Source organism: Puma concolor, chromosome E4 (genome assembly GCF_028749965.1).
Source record: "Puma concolor isolate L17-30 chromosome E4, mPumCon1.1.hap2, whole genome shotgun sequence".
Taxonomy (NCBI): Eukaryota; Metazoa; Chordata; class Mammalia; order Carnivora; family Felidae; genus Puma; species Puma concolor.
The window spans coordinates 21,307,808-21,327,745 of NC_141683.1; the positions used below are offsets into that span (position 1 = coordinate 21,307,808).

Below are 19,938 nucleotides of genomic sequence, written 5' to 3' on the forward strand. Positions count from 1 at the left end.
TGCTTCAGTACTTGCAAATTTTGTTTGCAAAGCATAGTCAAATAGAGTCTGATAGGACTACTTTCCCTTGTTGAAATGATTATAAATCATAGGGTGATAATAAATGAAATGAGTCCAATGTGGAGGAAGTATATCAGAGATAATATTAATCAAATATTAATCTTTAGTACATTCAAGAATGAAGCAAAAATGAGCCGATTAATGAGAACTTTATTGTTAAGATGAGCTCTATGGTGAATGAGTTTTCTAGAATCACATGAGCCTAGTTCACTGAAGGCCTCACATTTGATTTTCTTATAATCACTTATGTTATAGAAAGGAGGTGTTTGGTGTTGACTATAAGTAGATTAGAACAGAGAGAAAAAGAAACTAGATTCTTATCTTGCTCGGTTTGCATTTACTGAGATCACTGGATTTCACCAAGTTGCAAATATCTTACTAAAACTTATCAGCTGATTTCTTCATTTAGAGAATAAAACCATAAGCAAATCTAAAATGCTTAATTCTTTCAGTCTACATAGACATAGAGAACAAAATCTTTCCAAATTCTCTTTTGTTGATGCTTTTCAAATAAACTCTATGAAATGTAGCTGAAACATATAAACCTGGATGTTGCAGGAGCCCAAAAAGTAGTGAGCCTTTGTCTTAATTCCCTGACCACTGAGTGATTATACTAATTCAACAAAGTCTTTCAGAGTCACTTTTAACCTCTGCAGAGCTTTGTGTTTACATATGGGACCCATTCTTCCATCATCTGTATGCATGTAAGAGGTGTCTACTTGCTGAAGACCAGTTTCCCCATTTCAGTCTTTTGTACTTTCCAAGGGGTGTTGACCTGGAATGAAGAAATGGGCAGAGAAAAGGTACTTGCTGGTTTGTAATGGTAACAGCATTTTTTTCTTCCTGTCCCACACATCCAGAGTTAATATGACTCCTCTTATATATTCCTCTCTGCTGGCACTTTTCACTTTGATTACTTACTTAAATACATGTCTGCACTACTCTACTGTAAATCCCTTAGGACAGAGATTCATTCATCTTTCTATTTGCTGTACCTACATCTGATACATTGCAGGAGTGCAATTAAAATTTGTCAAATCAAGACATATTGTTTTTATGAATCAAAATTTCTGTTCATGTCACTGACCTTTTTTTTTTAATGTTTATTTTTAAGAGAGAGACAGACAGAACGTGAGCAGAGGAGGGGCAGAAAGGGGGAGACACAGAATCCAAAGCAGGCTTCAGGCTATGAGCTGTCAGCACAGAGCTTGACATGGAGCTGGAAGCCATGAACAGTGAAATCATGACTTGAGCCAAAGTCAAATGCTCAACCAACTGAGCCACCAGACGCCCCATCATGTCACTGACTTTAATGACATTTTAAACATTTTTATTTTTATATTTTTATTTTTAAGATATAATCTCATACTCATTTTTGTCCTTTTCCCCATAATTCCTAATGTTTACAAAAATTTCAGGAATATTATAAAGGATTAAAATCTGTTTAATCAATATAAAATTTGAAAAAGTCATAGATCAAAGCCCTCCCTACTAGGATTCAGGTGATTGGAGTGTTTGGAACCAAAATGTAAAATACACTCAGCAAAGATTAAAATTTTCCCCATTAAAATCGACAGCCATAATCAGAATTTTTTTTTAAGCAATCTCCTCCACATTTTAGGACATAACACTGGGATTTTTAGGGCAGGGAAACTATTCGGTATGATCCTATAATGGTGGATACATGTCATTATACATTTGTCAAAACCTATACCATTAGAGGAAGCCAAAATGTAAACTAAGGACTTTGGGTGATAATGATGTATCAGTGTAGGTTCATGAACAAACATACCACACACACTGATGCGGGATGTTGATGGTGGGGAAGGCTGTGGGGAAGGGAGAGAGTATGTGGGAACTCTCTGTACTTTCCTCTCGATTTTCCTGTAAACCTAAAATGCTCTACAACTAACATCTCTTAATTTTTTTTAAATAACACTAAGACCACATGAAGTATTTCTTTTCTTAAGACTCCAACTTAGTTACTTATATGCAGTTTCACAGAGGAAATATTCAAATAAGATTACGTTTATGAGAGCCACTGTTTCTTCTATTGGTTTTTATCAAACCCTCTACAGTTTCAACCAAAGGGATGGATCTAGTTAAGTTCCTATTTGACCATTTGTCTTTTCTCAATGAATTTCACAAAGAGGGGCCAGACAGTGCCACTGTATGATTCATAAAGAACTTTCAATGCCCTGCCATGGACTCATGGGTCCTTGCTGATGCAGCCTTGCCAAATTTGCCTAGCTCTGGCACATATATGCTATGCATATCTAGCAAGCAGCCTTTGAAAGAGCAGCTACATTATTGTGCCAGAGTTGGATCCAACAGCCAATTGTGACATAGGAATTTCAAAAGGACCCTTCTATCAGGAGTTTAATTCTCCATCTGGGCTGGAAGCATGCAATTGTACTTGCTTACAAATGCTTGAGCCCAAAAGTCAATATTTAGGTAGCAAAAAATTAGAGATTTAAAAGAATTATTAATCTATGAGGCGACTTTTTATTTTTGTCTCAGACCAGAGTTTCCTAATCTATCCAGAGAATATTGTTCCTGAAGACTATCTTCCCTACCTAATGAGAGTTCAGTTTTCAAAAATGTTAGGAAACTGTCGCATATTCTACCCTCCTTTTAAAAATTGACAAATGTGTGTTAAAGGCTCTGAAAAGATCTGCCTTGACAATTTAAGAACCTTATTTAACCTTAACTCCATTATTTCCCCAACCTATGTGGCTGCATAAACTTTGCTGCTGCTGCTGTTATTGTTGTCTTAATATTATTAATTCACATCCAAAGGAAATATTGTTACAGAAACATACTTTGGATATTGTCAGTATATTGGGATAATACTAATAATAGCAGGCCATTAAAAATAATGTTAAATTATTTTTTTAACATAGCTTACCCACAATTATCTAGAGAAATCAGAAGTTATCAGATAAACAAACGTGAGCAATATTGAAGATTTTAACAGAAAAGTAAATATGGACTGAACCACAGGAAATATACAAGTAAATGCCTTTCTGTCATTAGCCTTTAAGCCCCATTGATTTTGTTTGGGTCACTTTCAAAGTGGCCACCTCATCTCACTAGCTCTCTTTCTGCATCATGCTATCTTTCAAACATCAAATGATGCTTGCCCATACAATGTAATATATATATTCATGACTGTGTAATAAGTGAATTTTGAAATATTATAAATGTGATCTTTTCAATTATATTTTATCCTGATGATAGAACCAAGATAGGAAAAGTAATACGCCCTTCTTTTCGTCAAATTTACATAATACCATCAGAAACCTCTATAAAAATTTATTTTGTCTTTTCAGGGGCAAGAACCAAAGGAGGGTTATGCGAAACTGGACACTATAAACACACTGTGTATACAAACTCTATAAAAGCTTACATTGCATTAACCCTTCTTCCTTGTCACCTAATTCATTGGGTTTAAGGTTTTTTTTTTTTTAAATCCTTAATTTTAATTAAAGCTAGACTGGCTCTCTCCAGAGATACTGCCAAAATTTGGAAGATCATCACCTAAGAAGCGCACATTATTGGGATGTCCAGATATACTCTTACTCATTCTACCATACGCAGTTTTCCTTCGATACAATATGATACTTTAGTATCAATGTATTTACATGACATTATATTATTGTACTAACTATACTTCATGTCCTTATAGTTTTAATTGCAGTAATAGTTTAATGCAGTAAAATACACAAAATCAGTTTGATATATTATATTCTTAATAAAAATCAATACTCATGGACCCCTTAAAATCATCTTGTATATCACCAGTAGAATGTCTAGCACACAGCTTGGAAAATGCTAACACAGAAATTTCTTGTCATGGAAGTGGGAAAAATTCAAGATATATTTTCTTCCTACCTATATATATATATATATATATATATATATATATATATATTTGTGAGAGAGAGAGCATGAGCATGGGAGGGGCAGAGAGAGAGGGAGACACTGAATCCGAAGCAGGTTCCTGGCTCTGAGCTATCAGCACAGAGCCTGATGTGGGGCTCAAACTCACCAACTATATCATGACCTGAGCGGAAGTCGGACAGTCAACCAACTGAGCTACCCAAGAGCCCCAGATAAAAGGTATTTTATTTTACACTGCTTTCTGAAAGGAAAAAAAGAACTTTTTCAAATATTGTGATCAGATGAATTTTGTAGTCAGGGACTATTCAAAGCATTGAGGATACACATCTCTAGTACTGAATTTGTATGTGATACAATAAATACGCCAAATGAAATATTTTATTGAAATGTGCAATTTTTTATGAAGAAACAAGCATCCCCTAGAACCAAAGGTTGATGCTGCGAATACTTTAGACATGTGGTATATATGTGTGTGCCTCTGTAGGTTAAATTTTCTCTTTCTTTTTAATCAAGTGACCTGTTCTCATTTGGTTAAGTTTCAACCACAAGACATCACTGCATGCTTCTTTTCTTTTTTTTTTTTTTCAAGATACACGTCATAACACACCAAGAAAGGGGGAACTTCCAGTGTCTGTGGTAACATCACTTGATAAACAGACTCATTTGAACAGCACGAGCCTGTCTGCCTTTACTATATAAAGCCGCCCAGACGTTGACCAGCAGATATTTACGGAGTGAGGACTATGCGAGCAGCAGCGATCTCCACGCCAAGGTTAAACAAAATGCCAGGGATGTTCTTCTCTGCTAATCCAAAGGAATTGAAAGAAACTGACCATTCACTTCTAGATGACAAAACTCAAAAAAAGAGGCCAAAGACTTTGTAAGTTTATTTTGTGTGTCACTTTGTGGATTTTGACTTAGATTATCTTTAATGGCAGAAGGATTGAGAATGAATAGAAGAAAATATGAGCAGTTAGCTTAACTAGATCAGAGAAATTAGCTGCTGTATATGTATATATGTGTATGTCTAAAAAATAAATCATGATAGGCCATTAAATTATATGGAAATTTTTGCAGACTTTGGCTCATAAAAATTATCTCAATCTTAATACAGCAAAATGTTATAACAACAATTTTTATTATTGCCTTGTTCCTTGAGAAGTTTATTTCATGCTCCTTTTACAAATAATATGTATTCTAATAAGGAAATATGAATATTCATATTTGTGTCTTTTGTAGTGGGATGGATATGAAAGCATACCTGAGATCTATGATCCCACATCCAGAGTCTGGAATGAAATCTTCTAAGTCCAAAGACATGTATGTACATTAATACTGCTGACTTTTCTTTTTAAGAGTAGTCTATGCATTAGCTAGCTCTATATTCTAGCAAGTGATTAATATTGCACATACTAGATTTCATTTCTTTTAAGTAACCAGCCAAATAAGAGTAGACTACTTAGTACAAATGTAAACTAAATGTCAACATGTGTGTACATAATTTGCAATTTATTATACTGCTGGAGTATATGTATTTGGATTTCTTCATACTTTGTTGGTAGATATTTTTCATATCTATAGTAATTTTAAGGGAGGTTTTGTTTTCTTACAGACAAATTTTTTAAAAAAATTATAGAACTAGAATCTTAGTTTGTGGAATTACCAAAATATAGCAGCCATTCTGATTTTATTTGTGATTACACAAAAAAGTTCACTAATTTATGTAAATTTTGTCCCCAGTAGACTCTCTGCTAACGAAGTAATGCAGTGGTCTCAATCTCTGGAAAAACTACTTGCAAACCAAAGTAAGTGTGATTAACTGCTAAATGTTTTGGGTTTAGCTCAATACACTAATACACTGAATGACTTCCATAAAATATCGTCTTCTGGATAGGAGAGTGTGTGAAAAGTTGTATTATAGTTTTCCGGAGTCACTAATAGCTTCAGTATATTATGTCTCATTGTAGTGTAAAGGCCTGGTACTCAGTTCTGCCACTATCCTTCGGACAAATTTGCCAAGACGATTAGGTATTCCCTTGAGTCATTACAGGAGTGAAGTTTAAAATTATGCTGAGGTTCTGAAGTTTCAAGTTTTTTAACATAAACCAAACATCTCAACATGTGAACTGCCATTCTGAAAGCTCCCTATAGAATGTATTTTTGTAACTGTTGGATGTAAGAAGTGGGATTCATTCAATTAACTACTGTATTATCCATACATTCATTAATTTACTCATTTAGCTCACTTTTAAGTGGCAGGCATTTTAGAAGCACCAAGGATTAAAAAACAAGGGCACAGTGCCTTGTTGCCTTGAAGGAAGTTGAGACACACAGTACATAATTGCATTATATATAACATGATATATGATAACACAGATAGGATTAGAACAATTTTTAAACAGTCTTGATGGGGAGTTTCTGATAAGACAAGGTAAAGAATGAAATCAGCTTGCCTTTCCCCAATCATAGGCATCAGAGTTCTCTTGGGATTAAGACCTTGCTCAGAGGTATGGGTGAGCAGAGTGGTCTCCAGAATCCTTGCTTGGGGGTCAAGTTGTTCAATATCCTTCATCCATCTTATTATCTGACTTAGTTTACAATCCAGCCAAATAAATAAATGGCATAGAAATGGCCCATTTAAAAGCCTCAGTAACACGAGCAAATATAATCAGCACATCAGCACATTTTCTGACTAATAAGAATTGGATGGGGAAATTATATTTGGTAATAATGAACATGATGTTAATGACTTTCGTCAATGTTTGCTTTCCTAAAATACTCTACAGTCTGGTTAGGAGTTAGTATTTATAAGAAAAGAGATTATTTTGTAATCACAAGAGCAGAATTTTAACTTAATTAACAGATGGAAGCAAAACACAGTTCTGTAGATCACTAAGTAGCTGTGTGACTGTGGATAGGTTTGTTTGGCCCAGATAAACTATAAATGAAAGAACCTCTGAGGCATTCCCATCTCTATAAATTATGACACAGCTATTTCATCATTAGCCATCTCTTACCTTTGTGCATAGGCAATGCAATAGTATTTTTCTTGTATTCATTTACCGGCTCAATTAATTTAATTAGATCACCACCCGCCCTGTCTTTTTAGTTGGTCAAGATGTCTTTGGAAGTTTCCTGAAGTCTGAGTTCAGTGAGGAGAACATTGAATTCTGGCTGGCTTGTGAAGACTATAAAAAAACGGAGTCTGATCTTTTGCATTGCAAAGCAGAGAAAATATATAAAGCATTTGTGCATTCAGATGCTGCTAAACAAGTGAGTATTATCTTCATTACCACCAGTTTATGTTTAAGGAACTTAGATGCAGAAATAGCATTCCACACACATAGCAAGATTACATCTTTTTTAAGTGTCATAATTTCATTGTTAAGTACTTAGGTATGTTCATATACTTCAGTGCAATAATAATCTAATTTTCTATATTTATGTATATTTGAAGACAGTAGGATGAAAAGACTGATTTTGCAAAATTAGCTAATGTGACAGGGGGTGGGTAGGACTACCAGTATTATTAGCCAGAATTGCATATCAGAATGTCCTTAATGAGATGCTCATCTTACATTAGGATAAAACACAGATTAGTATGTATCACACACACAATTGCAGCAGCAGAAATATTTTCACTTAGTAATGTACCCACCTTCCCATGAAATATTCTTGGTTCAAGCAAAAAATAGCTACACAAAGTGTCCTCTCCTATACATTTTAAATGACCATATCACTTTTTCTGATGCATGTATCACCTTGTATGGATATTTAAATTTTTCACGCCTGCCTCTTTTGCATCTCCCAACTATACTATAAGCTAACTTGGAACAAAGAATTTTGAGAGGATATTTCTTCTTACCTCCTTCACATCCAGTATAGGGCTGGTTTAGAATAGGCATTTAAGAGATACTTGAACTGATATAAACAAGGGCTTAACGCCATTGTCTTGAGGTGCTTCAACAAACATAGTTACATCATAAAATGTGCAATAAATTGGAAGTGCATATTAACTAGTGAGTATTTGTTTTTAGATCAATATTGACTTTCGCACTCGAGAATCTACAGCCAAGAAGATTAAAGCACCAACACCAACGTGTTTTGATGAAGCCCAAAAAATTATATATACTCTTATGGAAAAGGACTCTTACCCCAGATTTCTCAAATCAAATATTTACTTAAATCTGCTGAATGACCTTCAGGCTAATAGTCTAAAGTGATCAGTTCCTAGCTGGAGAGAAATGAAGATGGTTTCGAGGACAGAAGGAATGTGCCACTTATTGGCTCCCTGGGTGAACAACCTGGCCCTTTTGAGTGACTCCACAGGCCCAGGGGAAGAACAAATGATTCAACATGAATTCACATGGAAGTTATCCAGGCTCAGGATCGAAGAAACATGAGCAAGATGAAACCCAAGAGACAGTAAAAGGAAGGAGCCACTGTGGTACTGTCTCCTTCATACAGTGGACATATCAGAAAAATCTCTCAAAACTGAGAAGGCTGGGAAAGTCCAGTTACACAGAAACTGTGAATAAAGATTTTGAAACTGATTAAAACATGCTATAAGCTTCAAGGTCAGCTTATATTTATGCTACATATTATTATATAGAGATTTATTGAGCTGCTAACAAGTCTTTAACTTGGATGACTGTTTGGAAAATATGTGTTCGAAACCACCATTGCTATTTTTCATGCCAAAGGGTTTTTGGCGTTGTTTTATTTTGGCATGTTTCATGCCAAAGGGTTTTGGCGTTGTTTTGTTTTGTTTTTGACTTGAAAGAGATGAAGAAGAAAACAATGTATTAACTTAAGCTGTTGCTCCTAAAACTGGGAAGTCAGAATTTGTAAATTTCACAGTGTCAGTAATAAATGAGTTTTGTATTAAAAATATATAGAAGCCATTTCTGTTTACATTTCTTTGCTGTTTTTAAAAACTGGTATTTATTCCTCAGATTTAACAAAAATTCAAGCAAGTGTCTTTCTACTTTCTATCATCTCTTCAACAACTAAAACTATCATACAATTAATGCTATATTTATGTATTATATGTATCTATTAGACAAAGTTCATTGGTTTTCTCTTTGTTATCACAATGCATAAAAATCAAACAAACATGTTCTCATATGGTCAAGATTCAAATAGATGAGAAATTGAAGAAGTCATATATATATGCAGTAATAATCTATCTATATATATATATATATATATGACTTCTTCAATTTCTCATCTATTTGAATATAGATGAACTGTTTGAATATAGATGAACTATTTGAACTATATATATGTGTGTGTATATATATATATACACACACATATATATATACACACATATATAGTTATTTATTTATTTTGAAAGACAGAAACTGTAAGTGAGGGAGGGCCAGAGAGAGAAGAGAGAGAGCCAGAATCCCAAGCAGGCTTCACACCAGAGCCCTATGGGGGGGCTCAAAGCGGGCCTCAAACCCACAAACCATGAGATCATGACGTGAGGGAAGTCAGCCGCTTAATCAACTGAGCCACCCAGGTGACTGAAGAAGCCTTTTAAAAGGGGATAGAATAGTTATTTCAAGAAGTAACTTCATTAACAGTTGAGATTTTATTGTAATTGAAAGTTTATAAAACTCAATCCTATGAAAGTTGAGACTCAGATTAAACCACTAGTTTTCAAATTTAGCTATCAAAATTACTTAGGATGTTTAAGAAAACAAAACAGAACAAAAAAAAAACACCTTTTTCAGACCTTATGCCAAATTGACTGAATCAGAGTCTCCAAGGGATAGGGTATGAAAATCTATATTTTAGAAAGAAATCCCAGGTGACTCAAAAGATAATTCAGGGTTGGGAACCCTAAGATTAAGTGAAAATCACACTCCCAGGGATTGCACAGAAATTTGACTGCTCTTTCTGCGATGTGACACTGCCCCCCACTGACCAGAACACATTTCCTAAATCACTCAAGTCTGTAAATAGTCTTCCAAAGTGTCAAATATGAAAGTAAGACTACATATAGGGATCACCTACAGAGAGCAGAAAAATAACCAAGATGATGCACATGCTAGCACATAGCTGTATCTTCCCATGTGCTTGTGTTTCATATCTTACTGAATAATCAGCCCCCAAAAACCACAGTGAAATATGATGGATATTCTCAATATAGGCTTACCCAGTCGTCAGGCCCAGAGCTGAAGTATGGGGCAAGACGCAATAATATTTTAAAAGTATTACTCTTGTGTTTCCATGGAATAGAATCTATATTGGCTCCAACTTAAGCTTTGTTCCATGGTTGAGCAGATCACATCGTAAGAGAAGCTTAGGAAGAATTCAGGTTTATAACAACAGTAATAATCAAGTATTTCTCTCCCTTACTCATTCCATCACCAAGTTCTGCCAATCTTCCTTCCACCACCAGTGTGGGGAGCTGGCATATCACCTGCTCTTTCTCTATAACCACTGCCTTAGGCTCTCATTGCTTGCTGATTCACGTGCCTTGTTTTCCCTCTGCCAGCCTCTTCTCTTCAATCCGTCCTCTGAATAGCCACAAACATCCCCTTCTGATTTGACCGAGTCATTTCTCATAACATATAGAATAACTTCAAATTTCTCTTTCTGGAATTGAAAACACTCTCAGTTAGACTTTGGTGGTATAATTCCCATTGCTCCTCTCTGGTTACTTTCTTACCTTCATGTCATACTGGATGGTCTTTTCTTGAATGAGTCCTGGGCTTCACTATCTCCAGGCTTTTGGTTAATTTCTACTATCCATCTAAAATGCCTTTGCCTCCCTCCTCCCAGTTTTCAAAATCCAGACAATTATTCAAGGCCCGGATAGAATAACTCATCCGCAAAGGTTTTCTAAAATCTTCCATCACCATGCAGTTATTTTCACTGTCTAATGGATATGAACTGAGTGAGTCCATATAAACACAAGACACTCTGCTTCTATTTCCAGTACTACTGTCACATTAAATAGTCCAGGCCCTTCAGACTTCGAGGCATGAGAAGTGCAACTGTCCAAGACACACACTGGTCACAAAATAAATGCTTCTGGTCTTTGTCTTGTTAAGATGCCATGTTAAACAGCCATCCAGTTTTTGGCCAGATGGTCAAAACAAACATCTAAGACACCTTCTCATTTTCAAAGAAAACCAAATAAAAATAAACAAAAACTCATCATGACAGCATAGATTCAAGATATTAAAAAATACTTGAAAAGATAATTTTCTTACACTGGCACTTTTATTATGGTGTGACTGTTTTATAATACTATTCATAGTATGTGATTAGCTCTCATGAATCTACTATTTATTTTTATTTTTTTTTATTTTTCTTATTTATTTTTGAGAGAGAGAGAGAGAGTGAGAGCGCATGAGCGGGGGAGGAGTAGAGAGAGAAGGACAGAGGATCCAAAGTGGGCTCTGTGCTGACAGCAGTGAGCCCATGACGGTATAGAACTCATGAACCATGAGATCATGACCTGAGCTGCAGTCGGACATTCAACCAAATGAACCACCCAGGTGCCCCAAACTATTTAAAGAAATCTAATCCAATGGCTCAGTCTGAGTCCCAGCTCACATTTTGTTTTCTATTGTCATATGAAAGCAGTCGCAGTTAACAATATGTATGATTTAAAACTCATGAACTTAACTACTTGGCAATGAGAAAGAATGAAATCATGCCATTTGCAGCAACGTGGATGGAAGTGGAAGGTATTATGCTAAGTGAAATAAGTCAGAGAAAGACAGATATCATATGTTTTCACTCATATGTGGAACTTGAGAAACTTAACAGAAGATCATGGGGGAAGTGAAGGGGAAAAATAGTTACAAACAGAGAGGGAGGCAAACCATAAGAGACTTTTAAGTACAGAGAACAAATTGAGGGTTGATGAGGGGGTGGGGGAGAGGGGAAAATGGGTGATGGGCATTGAGGAGGGCACTTGTTGTGATGAGCACGGGTGTTGTATGTAAGCGATGAACCACAGGAATCTACCCCCGAAACAAAGAGCACACTGTACACACTGTATGTTAGCCAATTTGACAATAAATTATATTAAAAATAAATAAATAATATAAATAAATAAACAAATAAGCAAATAAATAAATAAAATTCATTATTTTAAAAAATAACAACAAGTTCACTTTCTCGGATTTATTTTATATTATTTCTAATATGTGTATCATAGGAAACTAGGGATCTAAGAAGATAACAATGAGGAGGACATATACCCCATGATATCTAACAATTTCTTCGTTTTTCTCTTTTCAAGTCAAAAATATAAGACTTCTAAAAGGTTCCTTAACTCCAAGTTTTCTTTTTTTTTTTTTATAATTTTTTTTTCAACATTTATTTATTTTTGGGACAGAGAGAGACAGAGCATGAATGGGGGAGGGGCAGAGAGAGAGGGAGACACAGAATCGGAAACAGGCTCCAGGCTCTGAGCCATCAGCCCAGAGCCTGACACGGGGCTCGAACTCACGGACCGCGAGATCGTGACCTGGCTGAAGTCGGACGTTTAACCGACTGCGCCACCCAGGCGCCCCCCAAGTTTTCTTAACAAAAGTAGATATTCAAATAACAATAACAATAGACATTAGATTTGTTCACTCAGGAAAAGTATTTGCAATTGCCTTATATTTAATATGCATTTTTACTTGCTATAATGTTAGCTGACTGATTTTTCTCTATTTTTTCCCTCAGGGAAGGGGTAATTTGGGTGAATCTTGAAGAATAAATAGAACCTAAGCAGGGGAGAAGGAAAGTGGGAACACTTCAGTGCAGAGAAGAGTCTGTGAGAAAGTCAGGAAATCAGGGGAAAAAGAAAAAAAAAAACTTCAGTAATGGTGACTTATTTGGTGTGGCTGGAATATATGGGGGAAAAGAAAGAATAAGAGGGAAAACTAACAATGTAGTTTAGGATAGATTCTAAGAAGAGATACAGTCTACTCCAAAGAATGTACATTTCATCTTTTATGTGGTAGGTAAGCACTGAAACTTTAAACAAAAGAGGAAAAGACATACCTACCTGTTTTCGAGTATCTACTGCCATCCAGACACTGTGCCAGATACACATAATTTGCTAAGTCCACACCTAAACTCTTTGAGATAAGCACTCTAAGCCTATTTTTTTTCCTCAACAAATATAGAAACAAAAAAGTGAAAAAATTATCTAAGGATACATAACTACTGAGTAGCAGATCCAAGATTTGAAGACTTTCCATTATCTCATGCTTCTTTCTGAATGTGACATCATTACCTTGTTTTTTAAAAGCTAATTCTAGATTTAGTGTGGAAGACACTTCCAAAGGAAGACATCATTGAGGAAGGAAAGCTAAGTGTGAAGCTAGTTTTTTTAGCCCCACAGGAAAGATCAGGGCCGGAACTAGGGCAGCAATCAAAGCAATGGGAAGGAAGGGGGGAGTAGACAAACTTGGTTAGCAATATGCTGTGATAAATAAGAGAAAGCAATATAGGATCCCTCTGGGTTGTCTAGCCCGGGCCCTCAAAGTTACAGCAAATTCCTTTCTGGGTGCATTTTAAATATATCCTCTCTCAGGCCCTTCAGTTACAAATGTGCATCAAACAACTTGGAAATAGAAGAAGGGAGTACTGGAGGAAGGCTGAGGCTTTTGATTTTAAGAAGTTCCACATGCAAAATAAATTATGTAGTACTTTCAATAGATAACAGCTTATTCTTAATTAACCTACAGATGAAGCATTCCACATGTTTTCCCCTAAACGTCACTTTCCTCTTGGAAAAAACAGAGGCTGACAAGTCTTCATCCAGGCTGAGAACAAAAACCAAGAACCAAGAGACTCAACACATTTGCAGCAAGCAATTGCTCTAAGTTGAGAGCACCTTTCAAAGACAGGAAACAAAACCAAAGTCTAGGATTCAGGCCAAGAGACAGGCAAAACAGAAGCTGACACAGGGATCAGGAACACTAGACAACACAGAGGACTGTGATGAAATCAAAGCTGGGGCAGGAATTCTGCCTCCTTATATGGAAGGCCTGGTCATTAACTTGACAGTAAAATTACGTGACTGGTGGAATGTTCTCGTGTTCGCTTCTTGGCAACAGAGAGAAACAAGGGGCCTGGAGGCCTGCAGTTAGCTGGTCACTCTCTTGGCACATTCTTTATTTCAATAATTCTTACCTCAACTCTTCAAAATAGGTGAAGTTATTTTTGCTCTTTATTCTGGATTGAGAAAAAGAAAAACGGGAATTTTGTGGGTTTCAGATATTCTCTTATCTCCTTCAAACTCTCTGTTGCTATTCTAGTCAAACATGGTGAAAAATTCGGTGGGTTTGGTTTAAATCAGTAAAATCTACATGTTTTCCATTTGTCTTAAATTTTATACTCTATGTTAAAACCCTCAGGTTGAATCAGCTCTAAAAACAGATTGTATTCCTAGTGTAGTGCTTTTTTTCCTTAAATCTGTTAATTCAGTATTTACATATGATCCACTGTAAACAAGTAATAGAACATGTTCCCATATTAAAAATTGAGCAAGATACTTCCTACAATATTTTGTTTTGTTTTGTTTTGTCACAATGGTGACTAGAATGATTATAACTTACACTATCTATGAGGGTAGTTTAAAGTGTCAAAATTGAGGGGGAAAAGTACAAAAAATGTCTCACTCCGAGGTTTTTAAATTTAGAAATCTGGGCTCAACTATAAACTTCTAGAAAAGAGTCTAGATTATTGCTCCCTTAATATATTCACCAATTAATGACACTTGCTATGTGCCATAAACCATCCTAGGTGGTAGGGAAACAGAGATGAATAAGACAGAGCCCTCCACTACTGAGAAGCTCACAGTGCTCTTGGAAAGAAAAGAGCAAAAAAGCATTACGGTGAAATAGACTAAGCATTATAAGAGAGGTATACAGGAGGGACTATTTTTAAGTTTATTTATTTACTGTGAAAGGGAGAGAGATAGCAAGATGGAGAGGGACAGAGAGAGAATCCCAAGCAGGCTCCATCCACACTGCCAGTGCAGAGCCCCATGCAGTGCTTGAACTCACAAACCGCAAAATCATGATCTGAGCTGAAATCCAGAGTCAGATGCTTAACCAACTGAGCCACAGGCGCCCCAAGGAGGGACTATTAAGATTGTATGATAGTTAACCTCCCCAGTGGCTCTCTTCAGGTCTCTGATGAAAAGCCAAAGGGGACTGACTGGCGGTCCCTCCTCTCCCTAAGAGGAGAAGCTGTGTGGTGCCAACTTTCTAAAAGGTCATCAGGTGCTAGCAACAGTTTAAGGAACTCCCTGGGCATCAAGTTACATCAAGTTTACCTCCATTAGCAAGCTCTGTCTATTGTCACTAACTCAGTTGGGTGCTTGCGTACTCCCGTCCAAAGTTCCTGATGAAAAGGGAGCAGTGAGGGCAAACCACACCTCCCACCTCCCGCTCCTTAGGATGCTGCAAAGCTAAGAAATCACAGATATCCTGCTGCTTCTCCATCTTGCTCCTGTGGAATCTGCAGCATTTACACCAGCTCAACAGACATGAGCAATGTGCTATGAGAACTCAGAAAAGGGGTTAGTCATTCTATCCTGGAGGGAGGATATGGCTCTGGGGAAATGATGGTTGCACAACACAAATGTGTATTAAATTCAAAGTAACCCAAGTAACTTTCTGAACTACCATATCACTGAGCTCTGTAACTCACCAATAAATGTAAATTCTGGCATTATTGGGTTCCAAAAGGGCTAGGATAAGTCTGTCCTCTTAATTACTAATATTAATCACTCCCATCAATATCGTTTTACTTTAGCTCTCATTGTCCAAAAATAATGATTTCTTTTTCTCTTTCATTTCAGGAGGTTGTGATAGAGACTGCCTACATGCCTGTCAATCTTAGGCCCTTTCCTTGGACTTCAGGAAAACTACATTTCACAGGCCCTCTGACAGTGAGTGGCAAATTTAGAACCTTCTTTGAATGTTTCCATACAGTCAATATTTGACTGGGTATTCACTTCTTAGTAGTTATTTTACTTGAATTTGGTATTTTACCTTGAATTACAACTTGATATTTCACCTTACATTATGAGGGCCACGAAATTGAGTTCTGTTCCAGAACTGGCAATAAAACATGCTGGTTATCTCTCTCTTCTCCATATACACTGCTAGAGGCAAAGGACTCTGACATTGCAAAGCTACATGCAGGAGTTACCAGGCCCAGAATAGTCATGCAACCCACACCAGCATTTGTATGAGTAAAAATAAAAGCCTATGAGATTAGGGGATTATTTTTTAGAACAACTAGGGAGTTTTATCCTGATGAATGCAAAGACACTGATTTTATATATATATATATATATATATATATATATATATATATATACACACAACGTTATATATATGTGTGTTTTATATATATATAAATAAATATATATATATAACATTATATATATAAAACACACATATATATAATGTTGTGTGTGTGTATATATATATATATATGTGTGTGTATATACAACATTTTATTCATAAAGAAACAATTCCTTATTTCATCTCTAAAGATATTTGGAAACATCCTGGAAAAAACCAGGGCAATTTCTCTGTCACAGCTCAGTATTATTTAGTTCCCACATTAGGCAAAGGCTATCTCTCTGACCTTGTGATTTTCTTTGAGATAGAACTGCCTGGAACAGAGGATGTAAGCTATGGACGAGAACAATATGTGAAAAGCATATTTCAGATGTAACTTAGAATAGAAAATGCCAAAAACAACACAAAAAGGGAGGTGAGGGCTAGGAAGCAGGAAAAGAATAAGTGATGGAAAATTTTACAACTGATAAAAACCTAAGTGAAAGTTGGCCATGCAACATGTATTTTCCACTCACTTTGACTCAATTTAGGGCTATATACTATATTGGTAAAAATACTTGCAGGTTTAAACAGTCCAATCACCAAATCAGAATTCCAAGAATATGTGATGTGGGGCCCTGGAAATCATGTGTGTGGTTAAGCTGGGGTTCAGACAGGAAGTGTGAACTCAGTACATCCAGGAAAATTAGAGGGTGAACTCACCAGGGCCAATTTTCCAGAGAAACTGAAGAACTGCCTATGAATTAATTCATCCTAAAAGAAAAGAGTTTCATGATGTACAACTATGGCCTAAAAACAGTGGACAGAGTTGGAGGAAATGGACTACTTTAAGTATGGCAGGAGGCTGATGCTTATATCTCCCTTTGATGTAAATCCAAAATCTGAGGTAAAGGAGAACCCAATTAAAGAGGGATAAACACTAAAAGGACAAATTCCCTGAACATTTGGTAAATCTTTGAAAATGCATAGGAAGAGGTATTAGTCAAGTGATGGTGATGCACACTCCCCTTTTGGAGTTAGGATTAGAGCCCTGATGGGACAGAGAAACAGAACACTCCAAATCTAGAAAGAAGAAGAACTGGGAGAGTGTGTGGTGCCCCATTAGATATCACCCCCATCATGAGCAGACACTTATGTCAGCCTAATCGCTTATGTAGGTGTTGGGTCTTGAAAAGATCTCTTGAAAGGGAATAACGTCCTTTTTCCCAACTTAGGTTCTGACTGTTTGAGAAATACCATAAAAAATTAAGGTGGAGGCCAAAATATTACTGATACAGCTAGGTCAAAGAACAGAGAATTGGGAGATTCCAGTAGGTCTGCTAATTCAAACTCAGAATTAGACCAACTTGCCACCCTGCTATAGGCAGTGTCAGACAGAGGCACGATCTCTAGATATTGGATGGCCAATGTGGGGAACAAACATCCAGGTGTCTTTTCTCAAATAGGACAAGTGTGAAGAGTCAGCCCAGCTCAGAGCTCCTGGCTTGTGACTGGGCCTAATAGTATTGGAGTATCTGTTCGTTAGGAACTGGGTTAGATGAGACCACCAAACCATAAAATCAGGTGGGCCCACAGAAATCCTCTGAGAGTTGGAAATGGTAAATCCAAGGCTGAACATGAGCAGGTCTTATCTGTGCCCCATGGCAGCTTAGGGCTCCCTTATGATGAATGATGGAGGATGAAAAGCACCAAGTTTGTGTTGGGATAGTATGGAGGTGGAAGCTAAAGATTGCTACTGAAATACATTTCCACTAAGGGGTGGACATAAAAGAGAGAAGTGAGGGAAAATCTCAGTGGTACATTTTATGGCAATGTACCTGGTCATCTACTTAATATGGAAAGAAAAGTGACCTGAGGTTAGGCTAGGCATTGACTTAAAGTGGAGAATGGCTTGGCTAGTGGATTCAGGCCTAGAAGAACAATGATTAGAAAATTGAGAATAAGATGGGGCGCTTGAGTGGCTCACTTGAGTGAGCATCTGACTCTTGATTTAGGCTCAGGTCACAATCTCACAGTTCTTGAGTTTGAGCTTTGCGTCAGGCTCCACACTGAGAGCACAGAGCTTGCTTGGGGTTCTCTCTCTCCCTCTCACTGCCCCTCCCCTGCTTTGCTCTCTCTCTCTCTTTCTCAAAATAAATAAATAAACTTAAAAAAAAAAGAAAATTGAGAATAAGAAGGTCTAGGGGAGATGCATATGGGTAGACGTACCAGAGTGTTCAAAAGTAAAGGCCTTTGTACCACATGGTAATACTCAGCAGAGATCATTGCCCACACAAAAAGCATAAACAACCAAATAGAATAACTTTACCAGTTGACCTCAGCCAGCCTGTTATCAGCCAGCCCATGAACAGAATAGCAATGATGGCAGAGATGGATATGCATTGGCCCAAAAGAATGGACTTCTACTCATGAAGGCTGATCTAACTACTGTCCTTGCCAAAGCCCAATCATCAAGAAAAAGGGAGCCAATACTGAACAAATGACATGGTACCCTATTTCAGGGGCCAACCAATCATTTCATGGCAACTCGATTACATTGGACTTCTTTCACCTTGAAAGAAGTAATTCGTCTTTACTTGAATCAACATATATCAACTATGGTATAGGTTTACCTTTCCTGCCTTAGCCAGCCCCACTCTAAGAGGGCTTGTAGATTTTGACTCACCAGTACAGGATCCTATATCACATCAAACCAAGAGACTTACTTCACAGCAAAGGTGATATAGCTATGGGTACATGGTTATGGGATCCAAGGGTCATATCACATGCCATAATACCCAGATGCTGCCAGCCTGATGGAGCAATGGAATGGTCTTGTGATGGCACAGATGAGGCACCATCTTGGGATGATATTCTTTAAGGAACCATCTTCTAGAATAAAGGACACACTCTTAATTAATAACCATTATATGGTGCTATGCCCACAATATATGGAATATATGGGTCTGGGAACCAAAGGGTCAGAGTAGGAGTGGCCCCATTTGCTATCACTCTCAGTGACTTTGCTCCCAGAAGATGAATGCTTCCATCAAGGTCAAAACCACAGTTATATTAAATTTGAAATTGCAGGCACCTATTGCTTTCCTCGAGCTCCTTGTACCAAGAGACCATCAAGCAGAGAAAGGAGTCATCATCCCAGCAGAGGTAATTGATCTTGTTTATTAAGAAAAAGTAGGGCTGCTGTTACAGATGAAGGATAAGAAAGAATATTTTTGGGCACTCAATTATTCCCATGGGGCATCTCCTGACCCTTGAAATAGTACAAGGATGAATGTAGCAGCCAGGCCTGGGGTGGGCATGGTGACCAGGGAATCAGACCCCTGAACAATGATAATCTGGATCACTCCAACACATAAGCCAAAACACCAGCAGAAGTGCTGGCCCAGGGTGAGAGGAATCTAGAATGGGTAATAGAAGAGAAAAATAATGAAGACTAGCTGTGACCGCTAGACCAAATGTGGTGATGGTGTTGGTGGAGTGCTTCATCCCACAGACTTTCCTCCAGAAAATTTTCCCCAGGAAAAGAGTCCTTCCAGAACCCTATAGCAGCTGTTTATGGATACAGTTGAATATACTGTATGAAGCAATTATATCTGGGTAGTGCAAGGGTGGACTGTAATAGATACGATAG

The 19,938-nt window shown here is 37.1% G+C and overlaps 1 protein-coding gene and 1 long non-coding RNA gene across 3 annotated transcripts in view; one reads left to right on the top strand and one right to left on the bottom strand.

The window, feature by feature from the left end:
- The window catches only part of LOC147572488 (uncharacterized), a 378,016-nt gene that overhangs the window by 193,930 nt on the left and 164,148 nt on the right, over positions 1-19,938 (bottom strand). The window lies entirely within an intron of this gene.
- Positions 4,617-8,867, top strand: RGS1 (regulator of G protein signaling 1). 2 transcript variants are annotated; one of them, XM_025927845.2, is made up of 6 exons: positions 4,617-4,843; positions 5,203-5,283; positions 5,707-5,768; positions 7,073-7,236; positions 8,001-8,676; positions 8,709-8,867. In XM_025927845.2, the coding sequence occupies exons 1-5, from the start codon at positions 4,707-4,709 to the stop codon at positions 8,184-8,186; spliced, it is 630 nt and encodes a 209-aa protein (XP_025783630.1). In that variant the 5' UTR covers positions 4,617-4,706; the 3' UTR covers positions 8,187-8,676; positions 8,709-8,867. The 2 variants fall into 2 exon arrangements, with proteins under 2 accessions (XP_025783630.1, XP_086549226.1); XM_086693100.1 differs by having other exon boundaries at positions 4,618-4,843; positions 5,704-5,768.